General features: G+C 39.4%; 1 protein-coding gene across 1 annotated transcript in view; it reads right to left on the bottom strand.

The window, feature by feature from the left end:
* LOC136872301 (large ribosomal subunit protein uL24m) overlaps positions 1–20,262 on the bottom strand; it is a 57,966-nt gene extending 37,704 nt beyond the window's left edge. Inside the window, exon 1 of the mRNA XM_068227318.1 lies at positions 20,045–20,262. Coding sequence (XP_068083419.1) covers positions 20,045–20,137 — 93 coding nt within the window. The 5' untranslated portion in view covers positions 20,138–20,262. The remainder of the gene's footprint in view (positions 1–20,044) is intronic.
* Positions 20,263–27,770: the final 7,508 nt, after the last annotated feature.

Consider the following 27,770-nt stretch of genomic DNA (forward strand, 5'->3'; position numbering starts at 1 on the left):
GCCGTAGTGTAAGGACTGCCAGTCTCAATTCTTCTCTGTTCTTGGGCTTGTGTTTTGCCAACTGTTATGCCATTCTGTTCCATAGGTTTTTTATGGGGTTCAGATCGGGACTATAAGGAGGCCAGAGAAGCAGACCAATGTCTATGGCTTGAAACCATCGCTGCAATTCCATGGGTCGGTGGCATGGTGGCATGGAGTGTTGTCCTGCTGATAGATGACGATAGCTGACTCATTCCTGGTTGCCAGCGTTTTGCCCCAGTGTGCTAAGTTAGCTGGAAAATTTATAATGTCCAATAATGGACCAACTATATTGGTATTCTAAATTTACTCATTCAGAACAAATATTTCAGGTTTTCTATGGGAATCAACATCTTTATCATCTGATGGCCAGACAGGCATCAATGTTTGAAAATGAGATAAAGTCTCTCATAGTGCACTGGTACTGTCGGTGGCTCCAAGTATTCTACGCAGTGGCCTCCATGGTATGCACTAGCCATGTGTCTTGGTAGGTGTGCTAATTACCAACTGATGAGCCTAACTTAGCACACTGGGGCAAAATGCTGACAACCAGGAATGAGTTAGCTGGAAAATTTATAATGTGCAATAATGGACCAACTATATTGGTATTATAAATGTACTCATCCGGAACAAATATTTCAGATTCCCTCTGGGAATCAACATCTTTATCATCTGATGGACAGGCAGGCATCAATGTTTGAAAATGAGACAAAGTCTCTCATAGTGCATTGTCACTGTCGATGGCTCCAAGTAGCCTATGCAGTGGCCTCCATGGTATGCACTAGCCATGCATCTTGGTAGGTATGCTATTTACCAAGTGATGAGCCCAACTTAGCACACTGGGGCAAAATGCTGGCAACCAGGAATGAGTTAACTAGAACATTTATAATGGCCAATTGATATTGCAGTGATAAGAATTGAGGGCTATTAAAAAGAAGCAGCAATCCAGAAAGGGGTGAGGCAAGGCTGCAGTTTGTTCCCCCTTCTTTTCAATGTTTACAAAGAACAGACAGTAAAGGAAATCAAAGAAGAATTTAGAAAGGAAATCACAAACCAAGGAGAGGAAATCAAAACCCTGAGATTTACCGATGATATTGTTATTTTATCTGAGACTGCAGAAGATCTGGAGAAGTTGCTGAATGGTGTGGAGGAGAGAGTCTTGGGTGGGGAGTACAAGATGAAAACAAATAAGTTCAAAACCAAAGTAATGGAATAAAATCATACAAAGTCAGGTGATGCAGGAAATATTAGATTAAGAAATGAAGTCTTAAAGAAAGTGGATGAATGTTGTTACTTGGGTAGTAAAATAACTAACAAGCAAGGAAGGCCTTTCTTAAGGAAAGAAATTTGCTCACTTCGAATACTGATATAGGAATTAGAAAAATGTTTTTGAAGACTTTCGTTTGGAGCGTGGCATTATATGGAAGTGAAACATGGACAATAACTCACTCAGAAAGAAAGAGAATAGAAGCTTTTGAAATGTGGTGTTACAGTGTTACAGAAGAATGCTGAAGGTGAGATGGATAAATCGAATCACGAATGAAGAGATACTGAATCAAATCGAATTGGTGAGAGGAGATTGTTGTGGCTTAATTTGACGAGAAGAGACAGAATGATAGGACATATAGATCTAATTATTACAAGTATTGCTGATACACTTAGCAATAATAAGGACTTAATTTCATCCTCTACTGACTTGTCCAAAGCTATTAAAATCTACAGTCGAATCTGCTCTAATAGAACCTTTATTCAGCTCCTCTATATGGACATTTTTCCATGGAACCGATTTTATTTTACGTAAGACACATGCTAAATAAGCCTCATTTAAGTGGACACCTCAAATTACGGACAACGGACATCGCCATTAGTCTCACCCACTTGTCTTAAGTGGACACTTTACATGTTCCAGGACACTTTCTTTACACTGAGCTATGTCATTCTGTTGTTGTTTGAGTCATCAGTCCATAGACTGGTTTGATGCAGCCCTCCATGCCACCCTATGTGGTAACCTTTTCATTCCTAAATAACTGCTGCATCCTATACCTGCTCTAATCTGCTTGTCATATTCATACCTTCGCCTACCTGTACCATTCTTACCCCTTACACTTCCCTCAAAAACCAAATGCACAAGTCCTGGGTGTGCTGCAGTAGTCATCTTCTGTGGCGTCGTGTAGGTACTCTCTCTTGTATCCTGCTGGCGACTGCAGTCAGCAGTAGTCGAAACGTCTGGACAAAATGAGAAGAGTGGACCATGGCATAATAGCCCGGAAGATTTTTATTTCACAATCTCCACTTCGTTCTATTAAGGGTATCATTTGAAACAAGATGAACATAGCACATGTCTTCTTAAATGATATAGATGTTGATTCCCATAATGCATCATTTATATTGGTATGTCTTCTTGAAGGCGATCAAGCCAGCGTTTCTTGGGCCGACCACGTGGCATGTATGCATAATGCAGACTTATTCTACGAGTAATTTTATGATACTGTAAATTGGCACGGGTGTTTTATTTATTTATTTATTTATTTATTTATTTAGCATATGGCTTTACAGATACAATACATGCATATATGCTAACTGATTCACGAAAAAAAGTATATCTTTATATCTACGTTGTTTATATAACTAATTGTCTCTAGTAATGCATGAGCAAAATCACTGATGTTGCCACTGTACTTTTTTTTTTTGGACACTCAATGATAATATGTGGATGGTCTGCTTAGAGGCACCACAATTGCAGGAAGGAGTAGAGATTCTTTTTTCATTTGTAATGGAGATCTGTGCAGTTACCACAACACAATCGTATCCTGTTGAGAGTAGACCATGTTTTACGATGAAACTCAAATCCAGGTGGCAGAAACGAACCAATGCGTTGCAGAGTGGACTCAAGCCTGACACCTTGTCTTCCCTGCCATTCTTTAGTTATATTGAAACTGGTACTCTTCAATTCTATTGCTTTTCTTATTGATGGATTTCTAAACCGTAGATGATTCAGATGAACGTCCGCGATGTCACCACGTATTGGTAATTGTGGATTATTAATTATTTTCTTGAACTCCCCACGGAGAGCATTTATGTCAATGGGAAGATATGGCTGAGGATAGGCAGACAATATGTGAGTGCAGACCTTATTTTTTTTCTAATAATTGTACAGCCTCAGCTACCATGTGCAGACATTTCAATTTAATGCCATCTGGCTGTCTGCTCATCAATTTTGACATCCCGATTTACTCCAGGCCCACTAGATGGCAGACCGAGTAAACCAAAACTCTCTTGGGCGTCTATGGCTGAGATTTAATGAATTTTGTCGGGTAAACACCAAATGTGTCACCAGAGATCTTTTACATGCCGACATTGTATGACATGGAGTGTTGAATGGTCTTTTTTCCGCACTTCAAAAATCCGACTACCTCTGCCGGGTTTGAACCCGCTATCTTGGGACCCGTAGGCCAACACTCTACCACTGATCCACAGAGGCAACCACAGATCTTATTGTTACATGTGATAAACTTCAAGATTTGGATTGTATTGATTTACACTATAGTTATGCAAAATAGCTTCACAAGAAATCACACGGTCAATCCACAAATTCAATATAACTTGATATTTAATACGATAAGTTTATAAATCATATTATGACATAATGCAAGAACATATTTAAAAAAATTGGCCAATGACATAATTTTACATCTAGTTAAATCCTCAAAAATGTTCTACCAATCACATTAGTAAACAAACATGTTGTCTCTCCTGATGAATATGGTTAAGGAGGTCATTATTGTGACAAGCACATGTAATCATTCATATTCATCTTATGGAGGCTAATCTTGTACACACTGCAAGTGTGAGGTTGGCGCTACACTGTTACTTATCATTATTGTGCCGGTGATGAGACGCATCGTGGTGTTGAGCTGTGTATCTATGAGGTTGGTGTGAGTAAAGTTGCCATGGAACCCCAAGTTGTACCACATAATTTTTAGGTTACATTGTTGTGAGTTCTTACTTTGATTGGATGTTGCGAAAGTATTGTCTACAGGAGTGTGTTCTATCTAAGGTGACTCCTAGATATTTAGGGAATCTATTATGTATCAATAATTGATTTCCAATGTACACCCGCAATTCTTTATTAGTCACCTTGCTGTTCAGATGGGAGCAACATACTTCTGTTTTCAACTTGGGAGTTTGGATTAGTGATCACAGGGCCCTTAGCCAAGTCTGACATTGCTTTTACTTACTTGTGACAGGCTCCTCACTTTTATCTTTCTTGTCCAATCTTCCTTGGTTAATTCGTGTTCTTTTCCAACCCTGCTGGTTCGACTATTAACCTGCTGTTGGTCGAGGGGTCAGCATGGCGCTCACTTTCAAAATAATTTTGCTGTAAAAGGCCAGAAGTTGCAGATAATGGCATGCATCTACACTGTCAGAAAAACATGCAACATCCTCAAGGACTATGTTCAGTAGCACCCGGGTATAATATGTGCATACTGAGGGGGTGTGTTAGTGATTCATTTGTCACAGACATTGGCAATCAGGTAGTGCTCAGTATGCACTCTGTTTTGACTCTGCAGGCAGTAACTGTGCTGAAGTTAGTGGTGAACAGTGTTTGCAACATTCATTCAATGGTACAACCATGCCCTGTCGATGAGTATGTTTCTGTTGAAGAACTGCAGCCATTTGTACGGGGTCGCATTGTGGGCCTGCGGGAAGCGCTGGATGGACATATTGATGGATTACTGCACATGCTGGGCACAATGTATCGGTGGTGGGCCGCTGCTTTCAGCACTGATCTGTGGAACATTCCCACACCCACAGACCAGACTCTGGACATCCTTGTAGTACAGATGCGCATCAAGATCAACACATTGTATGAGCAGCAGAGACCGACCAAACATCATCCAGGAACAAAATCCAGTCACATATTGCACCTGCTGTGTTACCAAGGACCATTGGGAACCATCTGCTTGTAGTAGGATTACAATCGCATGTGCCTCTGACCAGGCTACCACTCACAACACGACACCGCCAAGCACGGCTACTCTGGTATCGTGAAATACTAGACTGGAAAGGGGAATGACGCTCTCTGCAAATCAAAAGATGTTCTAAATCCAGCAGGTTTCCACTACACAAAGCTAATGCACAGTCTTTTGATTTGCAGAGAGCCAGATAAGTTGAATGACCTCTTTACAGCAAAAAACAAGGTTATCCGGACTACGGTACCTTCAAAACACATTTAATTGTATATGCATTATTCTGTCTACCCTAGTCATTTTATTATCGTTTAATTTCATGTTATGGACATGTAAAATAAATGAATTTAAAATAAATTCTAATTATTATTATTATTTCCTAGTGACTGTAAGTATGCTAATAATTTTTGGCCCTGTGGTTCCGGGATAGTGTGTCTGGTTTTAAATGGATGCCCCACGTTTGATTCCCAGCCAGGTCAGGGATTTTTATCTGAATCTGAGGGTTAGTTCAGGGTTCACTCAGCCTATGCGACAAGCGACTATCTATTTGACAACTAGGTAGCGGGCCCAGTCTAGAAAGTCGAGAATAACAGCCGAGAGGACCATGCGTCACCTTGTAATTAGAAGGCCTTTGGGCTGAACAGCGGTCGCTTAGTAGGACAAGGCCCATCAGGGCTATGTCCGGCTCCATGGTTAAATGGTTAGCGTGCTGGCCTTTGGTCACAGGGGTCCCGGCTTCGATTCCTGGCAGGGTCGGGAATTTTAACCATCATTGGTTAATTTCGCTGGCACAGGAGCTGGGTGTATGTGTTGTCTTCATCATCATTTCATCCTCATGACACGCAGGTTGCCTACGGGAGTCAAATCGAAAGACCTGCACTGGCGAGCCAAACATATCCTCGGACACTCCCGGCTCTAAAAGCCATACGCCATTTCATCAGGGCTACAGTGCCATGGAATTTTATTTTAATAAGTAGTAGCCAATTTACTTTTGTGGAGAAGTTAACTTTAGCTTAGCGTGAAAGAAATGCCCTATAGCCATAACCATATCAAGAAATTGCAAGGCAAATAAATACAACGTAATACAAAAACAATGTTGTTCCTCTGAAAGACAAACTTATCATGCCTATTATTGTTGTTGTTTGAGTCATCAGTCCATAGACTGGTTTGATGCAGCCCTCCATGCCACCCTAGCCTGTGCTAACCTTTTCATTTCTACGTAACTATTGCATCCTACATCTGCTCTAATCTGCTTGTCATATTCATATCTTGGTCTACCCCTACCGTTCTTACCCCCTACACTTCCTTCAAAAACCAACTGAACAAGTCCTGGGTGTCTTAAGATGTGTCCTATCGTTCTATCTCTTCTTCTCGTCAAATTTAGCCAAATCGATCTCCTCTCACCAATTCGATTCAGTATCTCTTCATTCGTGATTCGATCTATCCACATCACCTTCAGCATTCTTCTGTAACACCACATTTCAAAAGCTTCTATTCTCTTTCTTTCTGAGCCAGTTATCGTCCATGTTTCACTTCCATACAATGCCACGCTCCACACGAAAGTCTTCAAAAACATCTTTCTAATTCCGATATCAATGTTTGAAGTGAGCAAATTTCTTTTCTTAAGAAAGCTCTTCCTTGCTTGTGCTAGTCTGCATTTTATGTCCTCCTTACTTCTGCCATCGTTAGTTATTTTACTACCCAAGTAACAATATTCATCTACTTCCTTTAAGACTTCATTTCCTTATCTAATATTTCCTGCATCACCTGCCTTCGTCCGACTGTACTCCATTACTTTTGTTTTGGACTTATTTATTTTCATCTTGTACTCCTTACCCAAGACTTATTATTATTATTATTATTATTATTATTATTATTATTATTATTATTATTATTATTAGAGCATAATAGCCCTAACTGCAGTTCCCTAAACAGGCAATAAATGATTTCTGAATTATGAGTCAGACATGGGGTATCGAGTGCTAGACACATGATCTATCTAAAGTAAATGAAAGGGACTGACATTGAGACGGTAGATGTTGAATGAATGATGATGAATCACCGAGAGATATCTAGTGCTGTGAGGTAATGTTACTATGAAAATAAGAGTTCAAGAGGACAACACTGCACTGGCTTTACACGATCCTGAGGCCTGCAGCCTTGGCCTTCCAGATATATGCATAATGCATATGAGAAAATTTAAGATATATCAGAGAAGGCTTCCTGTCTATTAAACTGATTGGTGTTTCTAAAGTTACAAAAGTCAGTGATTATATAATCCATGACATGAGTTTCAAGACAAGGAAAGATATATTATTCGATGTTAGGCCTAGTTTACTAAAGGATGTTATGAGAGAATAAAATATAACACCTGGAGATTTATTAACTGATAAAATTGGATTAGAATAGGAAGAAGTTAGCCAACGGTGTTCAAACAAGAAGGATTATGATGGTATGCAATGTACAGAATAAAAGCTATTGGCTTTACGTCGCACCGACACAGATATGTCTTATGGCGACGATGGGACAGGAAAGGGTTAGGAGTGTGAAAGAAGCGGCCGTGGCCTTAATTAAGGTACAGCCCCAGCATTTGTCTGGTGTGAAAATGGGAAACCATGGAAAACCATCTTCAGGGCTGCCGACAGTGGGGTTCGAACCTACTATCTCCCGAATACTGGATACTGGCCACACTTAAGCGACTACAGCTATCGAGCTCGGTACAGAACAAAAAGAAGCAATATCTATCAGTTTGACATCCTTAACTGCAACATTAATACACAATAAGTGTAGCTGAGAGAGTGCTTCTAGTTAAGGACATTGCTTAAGGGGACACTATAGTGAAATTTAATGAATTAGCAGAAAATGTCAAAATTGGGTTTAGAACTCTAAAAAATACCCTGATGTGTGTTCTTTCAAAAAATGCTTTTATTTTTTAAAAGCCGCCATTTTAAAACCCACAGTGCCTCATTTAAATGGCGCTGCACTAGCATTTAACTGTCCCATGCTCTACTGGACACGCCCCTCCAGTTGCTGCTTTCCCTTTCTTACGTCTGTCTTACTTGGATTTCAAATGTAATCTAAGCATTGAGTAGCAGATGTGGTATTCTGTATGATGCAGTTTTAAAAATAATGCCAACATATCAGAGGCTTGAATCAGATGTACTGCTACAAAGGTGCACAAAAGGGAAGACACAAAATCCAAATGAGAGCCTTCACAGTCTTCTTTGGAATAAGTGTCCAAATGTCCAAAAGAAGTCTTTGTTACTAGAAATGAACTTCAGCTTGGTATTGTGAGTGCTGTGAGTGAGTTCAATATGCGGTGTGTTAGAACACTTGAGGTCCTTCAGTCCATCAGAGGGAAGCCAGTACCAACTTCTGCTGTGGACATCAGTCACCAGCGAGACCAAAGGTGCTTATAACAAAGCAGGAAAAGGAGCTCAGGTGAAAGTAAAGAGCTAAGGAAAAAGAATAAGGTGATAAAAATATCACTGGAAGAGAGAAGAAAGAAGTCTGAAGGGCATACTTATTGTGCAGGACAGTTCTAAAGTGAGTCAAGTTGCATAGATTTTTATTTTGCATTTTATGGCTTAGCAAAATTTTCATGATTTCTTTCACAAAAATAATCCCTTATCATGCAATTTTTGTCTGATGTAGGGAAAATTTTACACAGTAGTAGCTAGATAGTTAGTGCATAAATGTCAGTGTGCATTTTGCTGTTTAAGGTGATTCAATTTTTTATGTAACCTACCAAATTTTGTGTGTACACATTTTATTTTTAGAAAAATTAAACATTACATTTAAAAAATTCTACAGGCCAATATATTTCTCAAACAACAAACTGTGATACTGATGTTTGTTGTCATAACTATACAGCATATTTGTGCAAACTTTGGTGCCAAATGGAAAAATATTGTGATGCAAAGGACTTTTTTAACGATGCTGGTAAAAGGAGAGTAAAAAAATTCCTACTCAAAAAGTTGTATAGGTACAATATTGAAAGTTGGTTGCATTACTATATCTGAGGTGTTACACCTCAGAAAAAAAATGGAAAAAATTCATTGAAAAAATATAGAAGTTAGAAATTTCACTATAGTGTCCCCTTAATGCGATGATTTTATTGACTGATGAGCAATGGGTTTGTATTTTCACACGACACACACACTTGAGAGAAAGTATGGAACATACATACATACATTATCATTATAGACTGTTATGCCTTTCAGCGTTCAGTCTGCAAGCCTCTGTGAATTTACTAAACGTCGCCACAATCCTTGATTTGCAACTAGTGTTGTGGCCTCATTTAGTTCTATACCTCTTATCTTTAAATCGTTAGAAACCGAGTCTAACCATCGTCGCCTTGGTCTACCTCTACTTCTCTTACCCTCCATAGCAGAGTCCATTATTCTCCTAGGTAGCCTATCCTTCTCCATTCGCCTCACATGACCCCACCACCGAAGCCGGTTTATGCGTACAGCTTCATCCATCGAGTTCATTCCTAAATTAGCCTTTATCTCATCATTCCAAGTACCCTCCGGCCATTGTTCCCACCTGTTTGTACCAGCAATCATTCTTGCTACTTTCATGTCTGTTGCTTCTAACTTATGAATAAGATATCCTTATTCCACCCGGCTTTCGCTCCCGTAAAGCAAAGTTGGTCTGAAAACAGACCGATGTAAAGATAGTTTCGTCTGGGAGCTGATTTCCTTCTTACAGAATACTGTTGATCGCAACTGCGAGCTCACTGCATTAGCTTTACGACACCTTGATTCAATCTCACTTACCATATTGCCATCCTGGGAGAACACACAACCTAAATACTTGAAATTATCGACCTGTTCTAGCTTTGTATCACCAATCTGACATTCAATTCTGTTTAACTTCTTACCTACTGACATCAATTTAGTCTTTGAGAGGCTACTTTTCATACCATACTCATTGCACGTATTTTCAAGTTCCAAGATATTAGACTGCAGGCTTTCAGCACAATCTGCCATTAAGATAAAGTCGTCAGCATAGGCCAGACTGCTTACTACATTTCCACCTAACTGAATCCCTCCCTGCCATTTTATACCTTTCAGCAGATGATCCATGTAAACTACGAACAGCAAAGGTGAAAGAATACAGCCTTGTCTAACCCCTGTAAGTACCCTGAACCAAGAACTCATTCTACCATCAATTCTCACTGAAGCCCAATTGTCAACATAAATGCCTTTGATTGCTTTTAATAATCTAACTTTAATTCCATAGTCCCCCAGTATGGCAAACATCTCTTCCCTTGGTACCCTGTCATATGCTTTCTCTAGATCTACGAAACATAAACACAACTGCCTATTCTTCTCGTATCATTTTTCAATTATCTGGCGCATACTGAAAATCTGATCCTGATAGCCTCTCTGTGGTCTGAAACCACACTGGTATCCAACTTCCTCTCAACGACTGATCGCACCCTCCCCAGATGCCAATGAATACTTTGCCTGGTATACTAATCAATGAGATACCTCGATAGTTGTTGCAATCCTTCCTGTTCCCTTCATTGATTAATTCTAATGGCTCGGGTGTTTGTGCTATCCCCAACATCCCTGCAACTCACACACCACACATAACACTATCCTCCACCACAATAACATGCAGTTACCTACACATGGCAGATGCCGCCCACCCTCATCGGAGGGTCTTGCCTTACAAGGGCTGCACTTGGCGAGAAATAGCCACATGAAATTATATATATCAAACCTGCTGGCTGTGAATTATATACAGGTGGACAATGGCAATGGGTCATCAGACTGGATGCCACACTCTACAGGAGATCTTCAAGGTAATCCACTCAGCCCTATATTATTTAACGCTTTCACCTCAGATGTAGTGTCAAAGATAAAAAGAAAAGACTGACACAGATACTTGTATGCTGATGACATGGCAATAGCGGCTGAAGACATAAAAGAACTACAACGTTGATGAACTTGCTACCCGACTGGGCAAACAGGAATAAAATGAAAATTAATGAGGAGAAGACTGAACTAGTCGTATTTAGGAATCGATACGGGAATGAAGTGGATAGTTTGTAATTTAGGAAAGGAGGTAAACTAAACGAAGCAGAGCACATATAGTGTAATAACGTCCGCCTTCGCAGAGTTAGCATTTTCAGATACCTAGGTGTAACTTTGCAGACCACATGCAGCAGTTTCAGGATCCATACAAGAGCTAGAATGATTGCAGCTCTGAAAGTGATGAATGACATTGAGAACACCGCACAAATTGCAGTAGAGACAGCCATGGTGCTCTTTCAAGTAAAAGTGCTACCAGTGTTAACCAACGGGCTTGAGATCATAGGAGAATTTCTGAGTGTGAAGCAATTAGAAGATCTGGAAAAGATCCAGGAACCTGAAGCGAGTCTTGAGTGTATCAAAGACTACAAGATCTCGACTTGTATAATAGTAAAAAACAGATCAGATGTAAGGCTTTTCAGGCGTTTGCTCTATTAACCAGTGTTTCGTCTTAGGTCTGACACTAGACTCATCAGAGTGGGATGTGTCAGACTCTACCCACTGATGCTGGGGTGTATGCAGGTGAAGTTATCAGAAGCCCTTATAAGAGGCACAGTCTGATAACTGGATGTGGAGATAAATCTCCATAATGGAATTACTGCCCGCCTAGCAATTCCGAATGGAAAATTGTAAATTCCCATGGAGGGAATTAGATATTTTTCACCAATAGAGCATGTCAAAAATGTCAAAAACAGATCAGATGTAAGGATTTTCAGGCGTTTGCTCTATTAACCAGCGTTTCGTCTTAGATCTGACACTAGACTCATCAGAGTGGGATGTGTCAGACCCTACCCACTGACGCTGGGGTGTATGCAGGTGTATGGAATTATTGAATTATAAAGCTTTGGAAATTTTATCACTGTTTCCAAACAACACAAAAATTCTTATGAACATAAGCCCCGTGGTTGATTGTTAATGAGCTACATCTGTTTTAGTTCTTAACTGGAATGGAAGAATAATTCCATTTGGAGATTTATCTCCCATATGCAGTTATCAGACTGTGCCTCTTATAAGGGCTTCTGATAAGTTCACCTGCATACACCCCAGCGTCAGTGGGTAGGGTCTGACACATCCCACTCTGATGAGTCTAGTGTCAGACCTAAGACGAAATGCTGGTTAATAGAGCAAACGCCTGAAAAGCCTTACATCTGATCTGTTTTTGACATGCTCTACTGGTGAAAAATATCTAATTCCCTCCATGGGAATTTAGAATTTTCCATTGTATAACAGCTTGCGAGATAAACTTTCCTGATTGAGGACCTGAGATACAATCTTATATTACCAGGAGGTGCAGCATATGATAAACTGATGCATAAACTAAGAGAAAAGAAGAGGGACATTTGGGAAGACTTCTACTCAACGGAGGCCATGAGGGATCAGAAATGGGTGGAAATGGGCTACCAACTGTGACATATAGTTACGAGATTGGCTGTTCGCAGATTCCACTTCAAGATGTGTAAAAAAGTATTTCATGACCCAAACATAAACTGTGTGTGTAGGTTATGTGACCAAGTATGTGAAAGATAACATATCCAGAAGTGTTCCTCGAGGTCCTGTTCGATTAGTGAGTTTATCAAGGACTAACACTTATGCAGAGCACATTAGTCATCTAATTGTGATCCTTTAATCACACTGTGCGCAATAAAATTATTATATATAGGCTATATATATTTATATAGAAAAAACCTAAAGAGCTCGAATACATTTTGGTCAAATTGGTAACAATTTTCCTTATCAGGTGATAAGGAAAATTTAGAACTATCGTCCTGTGAGTTTCTTACCATACCTTTACAAGCTCCTGACTAAAACTGTAACCAACCGCCTCACGAGAGAACTGGATTTTTATCAACGTGCCGAGCAAGCGGGATTTCATAAAGGTTTCTCAACTGGCGAACACATCCAGACCATTAGGCCTACATGTTATATAGACCCATTTCATTTTTTGGGTCCGTATTGAGCTTCAAAGTAACATTATATATAACATTATATTGTATTGAAAAGGTGGACAATTTTTAATTAAAAAATTAGATTTTAATGTTACATCCAGACTATGATATGGTAGGTGTGCTAGGTACCAACTGATGAGCCCAGCTTAGCACACGGGGGTGAATCGCTGGCAACCAGGAATGAGTTAGCTGGAAAATTTATAATGTCCAATAACGGACCATTTATATTGGTATTACACCCAGACTATTCGCCTTCTTCTTGAAAAAAAAAAAAAAAAAACCCACTGAGTTTAGCTTTACTTTAGAGATTCATCTGGCCTTCAATGATTATAAGAAAGCTTTTGACTCAGTGGAGATTTGGGCAATCATGAAGGCACTTCAAAATGCCATGATAAACTCAGGGCAAGGTATATAAAGCTCCTGGCAAACATTTATGATCAAACAAGAATGGTAGTCAGAGTGGATGAAGACCTCATCACCAACAAAATCCCAGTTGGCAAAGGAGTTTGCCAAGGTGACACAATCTCTCCAAAGCTGTTAACCCTTGCCTTGAAAGATGTATTCAAAACTCTTCATTGGTATCATAAAGGAATAAAAATCAATGGGTTATATTTGAACCACCTACATTTTTCCGATGACAATGTGTTTTACAAAGGAAAAATTTTAATGTATTCTCCTTTCAATACATAATATCTAATATCTTGTAATGATGACATTTCACTCATAAGTGAAAATCTAGAAGAGCTAGAAAATATGATCCAAGAATTAAAAACTGCCTCTTCTAAGATTGGTTTGGAAATGAACATTGATAAAATGAAAATACTACGCCCATACAGTGAACCACTTAACATGGGAAATCAATATTTAGAAGTTGTTGATGAGTATATCTATCTTGGACACAAGATAAAACGTGGAAAAGACAACCAACGTGCAGAAATTCCTCGCAGAATAGGTATGAGTTGGATAGCATTCCGAAAACTAAGATTCATCCTGACCAACAAGAATGTTCCAATTAACCTGAAGACCAAGGTTTATAATATGTACATGCTGCCCTAGAAACTGACTCTGACTAAGGCAAGTGCTCGCAAGCTTCAGCGAACACGAGCCATGGAGCGACAGATGCTAGGGATCAGTCTTAGGGATAAGATCCATTCAGAGGACATCAGGAGAAGAACGAATGTAACAGACATCCTGGAGAGAGTAGCACAACTAAAATGGCAATGGGTAGGACACATAGCTCGACAAGACTACAACATTTAAACCTAAGAATTTCATATTTTTGTCCGTATTGAACTGAGAATGGAAGATAGGAAAACGTAAAGGGGTCCACCTTTTCAATACAAAAATGTTATAGTTTATTTATAACATGTATTTGCACTTGGAACTAGTTTCGACGCTGTTTAGCGTCATCATCAGCCAAAATGTGGGAAATAGGCCAGCATGTAGGCATTTATATTACACAAGGCGTTACATTAAACAATACACATCTTACAAGGAGATAAAAAAACAGGGACGAATATAGAAACAAATGAATCGTTGAGAAAGCAAAAGTTGTACATATTAAAAATAACCTTGGGCTGATGACCTTCGATGTTAGGCCCCTTTAAACAACAAGCATCATCATCATCAAAAATAACCTTAACCACACATCTTGCAGTGCGAAAATATTCTTCTTGAATGATTCCTGAATATAAAACACACGCGCACACATTTCTGAAGAGCCAGCAGGCAGGACAAAGTGAAGTGAAACCTTAAGAGTTCTTCTGAGCTATTGTTGAGAGTGAAGGAACTCAAGGGAGACTTCATTAGTTAGTTGGAACATAGACAGAATGATGAACCCTTCCCAGAAGAACTCATAAGGTTTCACCTTACTTTTTCCTGCCTGCTGGCTCTTCTTAGAGAGAGAGAGAGAGAGAGAGAGAGAGAGAGAGAGAGAGAGAGAGAGAGAGAGAGAGAGAGAGAGAGAGAGAGAGAGAGAGAGAGAGAGAGAGAGAGCGCGCGCGCGCGCGCGCGCAAATATTTTCGCACTGCAAGTTGTGTGGTTAAGCTTATTTTAATATGTATAACTTTTGCTTTCTCAATGATGCATGTGTTTCTACATTCGTCCCTGTTTTTATCCCCTCGTAAGATGTGTATTATTTAATGTAACACCTTGTGTAAAAAATTGGGTTAAATGAAGGAGTCATATCATGTTCAAGATCATGCTTTCACGTCTCTGCACAATATTTAAAATGAAATTTACCATTGGTCTTTATAACTATTGTTGAGAGTGAAGGAGAATTTCCTGTTGTGTATGTTTATCAGGAACTCAAGGGAGACTTCATTAGTTAGTCGGAACATAGAAAAAATGATGAACTCTACTCAGAAGAACTCTTAAGGTTTCACTTTACTTTGTCCTGCCTGCTGGCTCCTCAGAAATGTGTGCGCGTGTGTTTTATATTCAGGAATCATTCAAGAAGAATATTTTCGCACTGCAAGATGTGTGGTTAAGGTTATTTTTAATATGTACAACTTTTGCTTTCTCAACGATTCATTTGTTTCTATATTCGTCCCTGTTTTTATCTCCTTGTAAGATGTGTATTGTTTAATGCAACGCCTTGTGTAATATAAATGCCTACATGCTGGCCTATTTCCCACATTTTGGCTGATGATGACGCTAAACAGCGTCGAAACTAGTTCCAAGTGCAAATACATGTTATAAATAAACTATAACACTTTTGTATTGAAAAGGTGGACCCCTTTACGTTTTCCTATCTTCCAAGACTACAATATGTGAACCTCTAGAATTGTTCACTGGACACCATGGGAACACAAGAGAGGCACTGAAAGACCCCAGAAGAGATGGCTCGATGATATAAAACTGTTGGCTGGAACACGCTGGTTCCAAGTGGCTCAAGACCGAAGACGATGGACGCACATGGAAGAGGCCTACATCCAGCAGTGGAATGAAACAGGCTAGAAAAGAAGCAGCAGTTTTGAGAGATACTGTTATACAAAACATGGCCTCCATCTAAACAATTCAGGTAAACGAAAGATAGCAAATATTGTTCTAGATTTTATTAATCTTAAGATATGTACTGTAAAACAGGCAACTCCCTTGAGTTATAATACTGACCAGGAAAACTAGTAGAAAGAGCCAGTTGTACTTCAAGCTGGCTCAGTCAACTAGAAAAAGAAACTCAGGATAGTAAGGAATTTCAAGTTACCCAATTGCAACAGTCAAGTTTTAGGGAGGAAGGGGGTCTGAGACTGCTCTTGGTAAACTGTCAAAGTGTAGTAAATAAACAATTAAAATTCGGTACATTGATGGAATCTTATGAGACTGATGTGGTGATAGGAGTGGAATCGTGGTTGAAAGAAGGGGTGGGTAATAGAGAAGTATTTCCAGAAGGGTACACAGTCTATCGTAGAGACCGAGGAGATAAAAAGGGAGGGGGGGTGTTTATTCTGGTGAAGGAAACTTACTGTTCACATGAATGGTTTACCGATGAAAGGGATGAAATATTAGGGATAAAATTAGTTTGTGATAATATGAAGGAGGTGGGAATTATAGGAACATACAGGCCTGGAAGAGAGGAAAGAGACATGGAAATCTTTGAAAAAATAATAGATTATACTCATAAAAACAATAATAATGATATGGTAATAATTGGGGGAGATCTAAATTTGCCTGAAGTTGAATGGAAAGGAGCTGCAAGTGAAGCCCATGAACAGAAACTGGCAAATAAGTTAATTTGGGAGGGAGGATTTACACAAGTAGTACAAGAACCGACTCGTCTCAATAACTTACTAGATGTATTCTTGGTTAAACCATGGGAAATTGTTGATAAAACTGAGGTAATTGAAGGAATAGGAGACCATAAGGCTGTAATAATGGATGTAGGACTCGTAGCAAAAAGGCTTAATAAGAGGGTTACACAAGACAAGAAATTGTACAGAAAAACTAAAGTTGATGAATTTGGGACTTACCTTAAATCACAATTCAGTTGTTGGATAAGTGAAGGGAGTAACGTGGATACACTTTGGGCTAAATTTAAAGGAATTATTTGGGAAGGAGAGAAGAGATTTGTACCTTTTAAGAAGGGTAAAATGACCTCAGACCCTGTTTATTATACAAGGGAAATAAGAAAATTAAAAAGAAAATGTAGAATAGTAAACAGGAAAATCAAAGAGGGTAGGGAGAGTAGAGAAACTAGAAAACAGCTAATGAGGGAACTGAATAGAGTGAAAAAGGAAGCAAAAGAGAATTATATGAATGGCATACTTCAAGAGGGTAATGACCACAAAGGGAAATGGAAAAAGCTGTATTCATATATCAGGAATCAAAAAGGAAAAGGAGTCCAAATTCCTACAATGGTGGGAGAAGGGGGTGAACACTATTTAACAGATACTGAGAAAGCAAACCTATTTAGTAGGGAATTTAGAGATTCAGTAGATGATTGTCAAGAGTTGGAAACCGAAACAGAAGATAGAGAGGGAGAGAGACAGAGGGAAACAAGAAGCTTCTCATTCACAAACGAAGATATTTTCAGAGAAATCCAACTGCTTCAGCAAGGAAAAGCTGCAGGAAGTGATCAAATTACTGGGGAGGTATTAAAGACAATGGGGTGGTACATAGTGCCTTATTTAAAATTTCTCTTTGACTATGTCATAAATAATAGTGTAATACCAAAGGAATGGAAGGAATCTATAATAATACCAATTTATAAAGGAAAGGGTGATAAAAGGAAACCAGAGAACTACAGACCAATCAGCCTAACCAGTATAGTTTGTAAAATTCTGGAGAGTTTATTATCGAAGTACATCAGAGGGATATGTGATGATAAAAATTGGTTCATGAGGAGCCAGTATGGATTTAGAAAGAAATTTTCTTGTGAGGCACAACTGGTGGGATTTCAGCAGGACATATCAGATCAGTTGGATTCAGGAGGTCAGTTAGATTGCATAGCCATAGATCTTTCCAAAGCCTTTGATAGAGTGGAACATGGAATATTATTAAAGAAATTGGAGGGAATAGGATTGGATGTAAGGGTTACACGTTGGATAAAAGCATTTCTAAATTCAAGGGTTCAGAAAGTCAAAGTAGGAAATAATGTATCGCAGGAAGAGAAAGTTTGGAAGGGAATTGCACAGGGTAGTATAATCGGTCCGTTACTTTTCTTAATATACGCAAATGATTTAGGGAACAATATAACATCAAAAATAAGATTGTATGCAGATGACATAATTGTTTATAGAGAAATAAACAACATTGAGGATTGTTCAGAATTACAAAGGGACCTTGAAAGTATCCAACAATGGGTTGAAGAAAATAATATGAAGGTTAATGGAGGCAAATCAACTGTTACAACTTTTACAAACAGGAGCTTTATAACTGAATTTGAATATACTTTGGATGAGGTAGTTATCCCAAAAGATGGCAAGTGCAAATACTTAGGTGTGAGATTTGAAAGTAATTTGCACTGGAAGGGTCATATTGATGACATTGTTGGGAAAGCATACAGATCATTACATGCCATAATGAGGCTACTTAAAGGATGCAACAAAGAATTAAAAGAAAAAAGTTACTTGAGTATGGTTCGTCCATTATTGGAATATGCAAACAGTGTTTGGGATCCTCACCAAGAATACCTAATAAAAGAAATAGATAGTGTACAGAGGAAAGCAGCAAGATTTGTAACAGGGGATTTCAGGAGAAACAGTAGTGTATCAGAAATGTTAAAGGAACTTGGGTGGGAAACTTTAAGTAAGAGAAGGGAGAAAACTAGACTTACAGGATTATATAGAGCCTATACAGGAGAAGAAGCATGGGGAGAGATCCGTGAGAGGCTTCAGTTGGAAAATAATTATATCAGCAGGACTGACCACAAATATAAAATTAGAAGGAATTTTAGCAGAAGCGATTGGGGTAAATTTTCATTCATTGGGAAGGGTGTGAAGGAGTGGAACAGTTTACCAGGGGTAGTGTTTGATCCTTTTCCAAAATCTGTACAGATATTCAAGAAGAGAATAAACAGCAACAGAGAAAATAAATGAAGTGTTAGAGGGCATTCGACCGGTGCAGGTTATTGTAAATAAAAAAAAAATGTGTGTGAATAAATTAATTCCATCCCCTGGTCTAAGGAGTTTGGACAGCCAAAGTAGGGGACTGCCTGTAGGGGTGAAGTACAGTGGGGACTTCGAGGGCCCTGGGACCGCTACGGTAGCTGTGAAGGCCCTTCAGGAACTCTGAAAAGTGGTGGCAAAAGGGGCTCTGGTTAAGACGCAGCAGGTCGTTATGCTACTTAGGATCCAGAACGGGTAAAAAAAAATAGTAAATAAATAAATGCAATGTAAATATTAATGTTATACCAGTTTTATAGTATCATTTGAAGCAATTCCACATACTGTATATCAGTTGACTATATTTGTAAGTAGTACAGGAGATATTATAATTAGAATTTTGTTAACAATATAAATTTATTAAGGATGAGCTGTGTGTTTAATAGAAAACATTGTTAGCGTAAATTGTATAATATTGTATTATAGGAAAAATTTTCTTCTCTTGTTAATTTAATATTTAGTGCTTGACAATAATGTATTTTAGTGTACCATTTGCCACCGAGGTAGACACCTCATTTGCAAATAAAGAGATTTTGATTTGATTTGATTTGATTTGAAGAAGAAAAAGTAACAATTTTAAGACTTCGTTGGAATGGAGTTAGAAACAAAACATATGGAATGTTCTTTTATACGGTCGTGAAACATGGACACTGAAAAACGGAGATAAGGTTAGGATCTAAGACTTTGAAATGGGGGTTTGGAGGAGAATGAAAAGAAAACAGTGGAAGTGTTAAAAAGAGTCAAAGGCTATGTCATGAGTGGAAAAGGGCTCCTAACAACAGCACTTGAAGATACGGAAGAATGAGAAAAGAAGAAAGGACGGAAAGGAATAACAATGGTGAATGAAGAGAAGAGTGGAGGATATCAGACGACCAAAGAACGGATTTTCTGGGGCAGGAGAAGACGGCGGTAGTGTCTAGGACCTGTCACTGGACAGAACACCATAAATATTTTGAGTCTTCACCTGTTCCATGCTTCTCTTAATGTACGATTCAGGAAGATTGGAAAACTGCTTTGTCATATCTGACACACGGCACAGAAGCGATGTAAACCTCATTTTCTCAGTTTGTCTTCCTTTTATTCGTCACTAGTAAGTAAATAATATAAATATTCACATAATGTGATAGAACAAAATTTTAGGTTAGAACTAATCCTTTTTCACTTCATTTTGCATGTTTTCGACCAGATTAGAGGCGGAAAACTATCGATAACCATCGATAGCAACAACTATCGTCATACATCGATAGTCAGTTACCTACTATCGATAGTCAACGATAGATTTTTTTTCCCCCATCATTGGCTTATTTTTCGCGCCAACAGAAATTGTATAGCTCTTTGGTACAGCTGTTTGCAGTTAGCTGGTGAGGCGTGAGGAGTTTGTTCCAATTCATAGGTGTGCATTTAAGTATCTCTGCATACCCGCGACTTCAGTGCCGGCAGAAAGACTATTTAGCATTTTGGATGGTGGGATTCTCCATTCAACCTAACCTTAGTTGAGTTGATGCCAATACGGGACAAAAGACTTCATGAAAGCAACTGAAAACTATCCTGCCATTCGTTGAGAACGCTGTGAAACATTTTACCAAAGATATTACAATACCCGCAACATGTCGGGCGATCGCAAAATGAATACTGCAGCTGAAAGAGAATTTCTCGGGCGGTCACGTTATGGGCAAGCGCGTGCAGCCCGAGAACGTCCCGGACGTGCCACTGAAGAGATTTATGAATTATTCCGATTTATATTTCAGAAATTACATAGCATGAAATAGTTGTGCTTTCTACTTCTTTTGTGATTGTCTATATATATAAAATAAGAGTTTTGTCTGTAGATTGCTCAGAATTTGAAAATAATGGTTGTTTGACCGAGATGAAAATGTTGTTTATTTTTCGATCAAAACTTTACCTCTGGAGGTCGCGTATGATAACCACACATAAAAACAATGAATTACACTTTCGGAGGACCACTTAAATGTTATTAAGGCAATACAGTATATAAAACATAAAAGGTACACAAGTCACATATATTCAGATGTACGTGAATTACAAAAGGCACTAGTACTGAACGTACTTCTTGTACATATACAATAAAATTTTATTTACACATGCGGTACGTACTGACACAAATTAACACTCGAAATATTCTTTACACTTGTGTTCCTAATTGTTATTGTGCCAATGGTTTGGCTGCACCTGAAAGGTTAGCACTGTTGTGCTAGTATTTTGTGAGACTGCTGTCTCTACATGTTACTAGCGGCATGTCTGACGCGCTACTCCCTTTCTCTCGCCAGTCACTTGCGCCAGAAAACAGTCCCGGAAGCCAAGTGCTGCCCTCTATTCACAATTTCAAGAAATATAAATAAAACACTACAATAATGTAAGTTACACAAATAAGTCATAAAATCACTCAAATATAACTGTTAATGCGATATGCAGTAACATACCGGCCCACTTAAAATGTGCTCACATTTTACAAATTAAATGCAATAACAATGAAATTAAATACCCTGAAAATAAGACAAGTAATGCATGAGTTCTGTCTCAAAAAAAAGAAAAACTGTCAAGGCAAAGATAAATACATATGCACAAATACACAAGAAAATATGGACGACGCACTACACTGAGGTCACTAGTCAATTGGGAGTGGGCATAATTTGCACACAGGTCTCCTATAAACTCCTGTGGGTGTACGGACATCAACGACTCTCACCAACCCGTCCTTGCCTGGAAATGTTTGCTCAATGATGCCTAGTCTCCAGTCCAATGGTGGAGTGTTGTCCTCCTTAATTAGGACAACAGTTCTGTAGATACACTGGGCTGTGCTGACTTCCATCTCATGCGTTGCTGCAAGCTGCCCAGATAGTCGGATGACCACCTGTTCCAAAAATGTCCCTTCATTTTTTGAAGATGATTCCACCTGGAAAGCCTTGAAGTATTTGATAAGGTTAGGTCTGTTTCAGGTATGGCCATCATGGGTTCTCCTATCAGGAAATGTCCGGGTGAAAGATAAGAGGTGTCATTTGGGTCATTGTTCAGGAGAGTGATTGGACGTGAATTTAAAATGGATTCAATCTGACAGAGAAGAGTGGTCATTTCTTCGAATGTCAAGTGAGCGTGCTTTGTGATTCTAGTAAGGTGAAATTTCATAGATTTCACCCCAGCTTCCCAAAGACCTCCGAAATTTGGTGCTCGTGGAGGAATGAATTTCCAGGTAAATCCTTCTTGGATTCCAACATTATCAATTTCACGTTGGTGTTGCTCTGATTGGAATAATTTGTTAAGTTCTCGAAGTTGATTTCACTGTGAAGTTGAAGTACCTTTCCTCTCCGGGCTATCATTCTCCTTAAGGCAGCAATGAAGGCTTCGGTGGTTAAATTGCTTACAAGTTCCAAGTGAATGGCCTTGGTGGCTAAGCAGACAAAAAGTGCAACGTAGCATTTTACTCTCGTGTTACTACGTGGAGAACCCTGTTTAATGAAGAAGGGTCCCGCAAAGTCTACACCGCTATATAGGAAAGGACGAGTGGGTTTAACTCTTTCAGCAGGCAGCTGGCCCATCAATTGCGATGAGCTCTCGGCCTTGAACCTGTAACATGTCACACATTTGCGAATGACACCTTTGACAGTTGTCCTGGCGTGAGGAATCCAATACTTCATTCTAAGTGATGCAACTAGTAGCTGTGTGCTAGCATGTAGTAATCTTAAGTGTTCGTCACGAATAATTAATTTCGTGACATGGTGATGCGCTGGTAGTATAATCTGATGTTTCTGGTCATATGCTGCGTCTGCATTACGTAATCGCCCGCCCACTCTGAGACACTCATCTTTATCAAGAAATGGAGCGAGAGATTTTAACTGACTTCTCTTGTCAACTTCTTTTTTCAGTTGAAGATATTGAATTTCCTTCTGAAATTCCTGGTGTTGAATATATCGTACACAGCAACGTAGTGCATTGTTGCATTCTTCCGTGCTTAGATTTCCTGTAATCTTCGCATGTGAGTGCTGTAAATTGTAGATGAATCTTTTACAGTACGCAAAGACACGTTTCATTCTTGATAACGAGGAAAACCGTGTAGTGATGTCTTCATTATCGCAGCTGTTGATTGCACATGTAGTGGGTTTGGCTTCAAGTGCTTCTGAGGTACATTCTGCAGTACTGATTGGCCATAATTCTTCAGGCTGGCACAACCAGGACGGTCCATGCCACCAGAGGTCATGTGATTTTAATGCTTGAGGCTCGCTTCCTCGTGACAATATGTCAGCTGGATTCTCTTGTGTAGACACATGATGCCATGTGCAGTTTTCTGCCGTGTCCTGGATTTCAGAGACCCGGTTGGCGACGAATGTTTTCCACCTCGTCGACGGTGACGCAATCCATTGTAAGACAATTGTAGAGTCTGTCCACGCATGAATAGAACTTATATCCAGGTTGAGACTCGTGAACGTTCGCTTAAGTAATCTTGCTAACAGGAGAGCGCCGCACAATTCTAAGCGTGGAATTGACAATTGTTTAAGTGGGGCGACTCTTGATTTAGAACACATCAAATTGCATGAAATAAGCCCTTCTTCATCTGTGGTACGAATGTACACGCAAGCCCCGTAAGCACGTTCAGAGGCGTCGCAGAAACCATGTAATTCACAATTTACAACTTTAGTCTTACTTAAAATGTCCCTGTCAATTTTGATGTCGTTAAGTTCTGGTAATTGCGAGTAAATAGCATTCCAAGTGTTAAGAAGCTGACTCGGCAGGTTTTGATCCCATTTTAATTGAAAGGTCCAGAGTTGTTGCATGAAGACCTTGCATGAGAGAATAACTGGACCCAATAAGCCCAGAGGGTCAAAAATTGCAGCAATAGTTGAGAGTACACTTCTCTTGGTTGCATGGGAAACCCTTTTAACAGTTATGTCGAATTGAAACTGGTCCGTAGAAGGGTGCCAGAGTATTCCCAATGTTCTTACTGTGTCTGCATTGTCGAGTTGAAGTGGTGATTTGGTTTCTCTATTTTCTTCTGGTATTTTTGACATGACCTTACTGCTGTTAGAACACCATTTCTTAAGTTCAAATCTCCCTCTTAACAGTAATGTCTCTAATTCTTGCTGTAAACGAATGGCTTCTGATTCAGTACTGGCTCCGGTTAGGAGGTCATCAACATAAAAATCCTTTCTAAGGACAGCTGCTGCTTGTGGAAATTCCTTTGACTCGTCATCGGCTAACTGTTTCAAACACCTCACAGCGAGAAAGGGAGCACTTGCCGTACCGTAAGTAACTGTCGTGAGTTCATAACACTGGAGAGGTTCGGTGCTAGTGTTTCTCCATAGTATTCGTTGTAGTTTCATGTCCTTGTTGTCAACTTGTATTTGTCGATACATTTTTGTAATATCTGCGACAAGAGCAATCTTGTGTGATCTGAAACGTAGTACAATAGAATGCAGGTCGTCTTGTATGGTAGGACCTACGAGTAACTTGTCATTCAAAGATACGCCACTGTCAGTCTTAGCAGACGCATCAAAGACAACACGAGTTTTAGTGCTGGTACTTGTTGGTTTGAATACGGCATGATGTGGCATGAAGTATCCTCCATCTTCAGTGCACGTGGGTACCGGTTTCATGTGGCCAAGTTTCAGATATTCATTCATGAATGCTGAATATTCTTCTCTTAATTTGGGATCACGATTAAGTTTCTTCTCAGTACTGTAGAATCTCACTACTGCCTGAGGGTATGAATTCCCTAACTGCGATGAAGTCTGTTTAAGTGGCAGTCGAACTCGGAACCTTCCTGTAGCATCTCGCGTTGTGTTCTTAGTGAAGTGTTCTTCGCAATCTCTTTCTTCTTTAGTGATTGGTGGCATATTCAGTTCTTCTATTTCCCAGAATCTTTTAAGGTGTGTGTCTAATTGGTCTACCTGGATGAATAGTGATGTTGCATGTTCCCCTTGGTGTTGTATGGGTGCCTGGCCAGCTACTACCCAACCCAGTTTCGTATTCTGCAATGTTGGATACCCATCACGAGTTTTCTTGCCCTCCAATATAACCTTAAAGAATATGTCTGCACAGAGTAGCAAATCAATCTTGCTTGGAATGTGGAAATTTCTGTCGGCATATTTTATATTGGTGGGTAGATTCCATCTTGAAATGTCGATTTTTCTACTTGGCAAATTGTTTGTAATCTTTGGTAGCACTAAGCATGTGGCATCTACATTGAAAGGGCTGACCGCAGATTGCAAATGAACTGTAATGCAGTGTGAGGTTTGAACTCCTGCACCGTTAATTCCAGTTACTGGTGTAACATGTTTTTGTTTTCTTAGACGTAATAATTGAGCTAGTTCTTCGCTCACGAAATTTGTCTGAGAACCTGAATCCAAAAGACATCTAGCCTCATGCATATTACCGTGAATGTCCTTAACCTTGACTATCGCTGTTGATATCAAGACTGTAGACAGATCGGATTCCTTGACAGCGCAGTGAGTAACATCTGTTGAACGGGTTGTGTGATTAGCTACTGCTTGGCGTGAGCTGTGTTCTCTCTCTGTTTCCCGTGAGCTAAGCATTGGCCTGCTGCGGTCACGTCTGGTGTCATCATGCAATAGTGAATTGTGATACTTTCCGCACATCTTGCACGAGCCTGATTGGCACTGATTGACATTATGATTACTGCCCAAGCAGTTAAAGCATAATTTGTAATCTCTCACAACATTATGTCTCTCATGGACATTGAGCCTTTTGAAGGACTCGCACTTAAATAGGTAATGTGAGCCCTTGCAGAGTACACATTGGTAATTAACACTAGCATGCACATTGCTTACTTGATGTTTGGGTGTAGATCTAATCGACTGTTTAATCTGTTGAACTTGAGTACCTGGCTTGATTGCCTCAAGTGCTAAACATCTCTTTTCTAAAAATGTCCACAACACCTCCAGAGATTCTAACTCAGAACCTGAAGTGTGTATTTCCCATGCCTTCCTAGTCGCTGGGTCTAGTTTGTTGATTAACAATTGTGACAATAATAAATCTTCAATTGAAACATCTAAGTCAAGGGCTTGTAATGCTTTTACATTGGCCTGACTTGTGTTTATAGCCTCTCTGAGAGAACTGGCATTCTCTTTCTGGATTGAGTCTTGCTCTAATATCCGTTTAATGTGGATTGACGAAATTAATTTGTTGTTTTGAAACCTGTCTATTAACCTTTGCCAAACTATGCTGTAGTTTTCAGCAGATAGAGGGAGACTTTGTGCAATTGAAAGAGGTTCGTTTCTTAGACTGCTAATTAGGTAGTGAAATTTCTGTATATCATGCAAATCTTGATTGTTATGGATCATAGATACAAAGGAATCGTGAAATCCTCTCCAGTCTTCGTACTCGCCTCCAAATGGTTTCAGTGTAATAGTAGGTAATTTGATGTGCGCCCCATTGTAATTATTGCTTACTGAGATATTCCCTTGACTGGAGTGTCTGGAAAGACCTGTTATTTCATGCTGGGTGATTATTCTGTCTATGTCGACCTTTATCTGATGATATGTGTCTTCAAATATTTCTCTATCTGCTTCGTATGTTTCTCCCTCCTCACTGATTTCTAGCTGGGATTGAATGTCCTCATACCTTTGTTTCAATTCCTCTAAACTTTCCCTACGAGAGATAATAGCCACAATTCCCTGCTCACTGTTAAACCCATCTACGAAGTTTTTAATACGTGTTACGCTGCCCTTTATTACACCTCGTTTGCGTATTAGAATTTTAATACTCTCCTCTGCCATAATGAAAGGATAGGAATAAAGATATGAATTGGATCTGACCTTGTAAGGTGTGGGAAGTAGTTGTTGTCATCAAGGAGCCATCTTGATATGGCTCAGGGTTGCTACTGCCAACAGTCCACAGGTTGTATTCCACAGCGCGGAAGATTTGACCGGCGCGGTTGGTAGCTCTGATTTAGCGGCGTGAGTTCGCGCGTAAATCAGCCATGTGGCGAATTGCGTCATAAATTGCACCACGATACATCACAATATATTATCGGCATAATCCAGTCACTGTAAATGCACTATGTTTGTTGTCACATAAAATGAAAGCTCGAAGTATCCGGCCCGTTAGGACCAAAATGTTTGACCGAGATGAAAATGTTGTTTATTTTTCGATCAAAACTTTACCTCTGGAGGTCGCGTATGATAACCACACATAAAAACAATGAATTACACTTTCGGAGGACCACTTAAATGTTATTAAGGCAATACAGTATATAAAACATAAAAGGTACACAAGTCACATATATTTAGATGTACGTGAATTACAAAAGGCACTAGTACTGAACGTACTTCTTGTACATATACAATAAAATTTTATTTACACATGCGGTACGTACTGACACAAATTAACACTCGAAATATTCTTTACACTTGTGTTCCTAATTGTTATTGTGCCAATGGTTTGGCTGCACCTGAAAGGTTAGCACTGTTGTGCTAGTATTTTGTGAGACTGCTGTCTCTACATGTTACTAGCGGCATGTCTGACGCGCTACTCCCTTTCTCTCGCCAGTCACTTGCGCCAGAAAACAGTCCCGGAAGCCAAGTGCTGCCCTCTATTCACAATTTCAAGAAATATAAATAAAACACTACAATAATGTAAGTTACACAAATAAGTCATAAAATCACTCAAATATAACTGTTAATGCGATATGCAGTAACAATGGTATTTCTGTATCGGTC

This window comes from Anabrus simplex, chromosome 4 (genome assembly GCF_040414725.1).
Source record: "Anabrus simplex isolate iqAnaSimp1 chromosome 4, ASM4041472v1, whole genome shotgun sequence".
NCBI classification, from domain to species: Eukaryota; Metazoa; Arthropoda; class Insecta; order Orthoptera; family Tettigoniidae; genus Anabrus; species Anabrus simplex.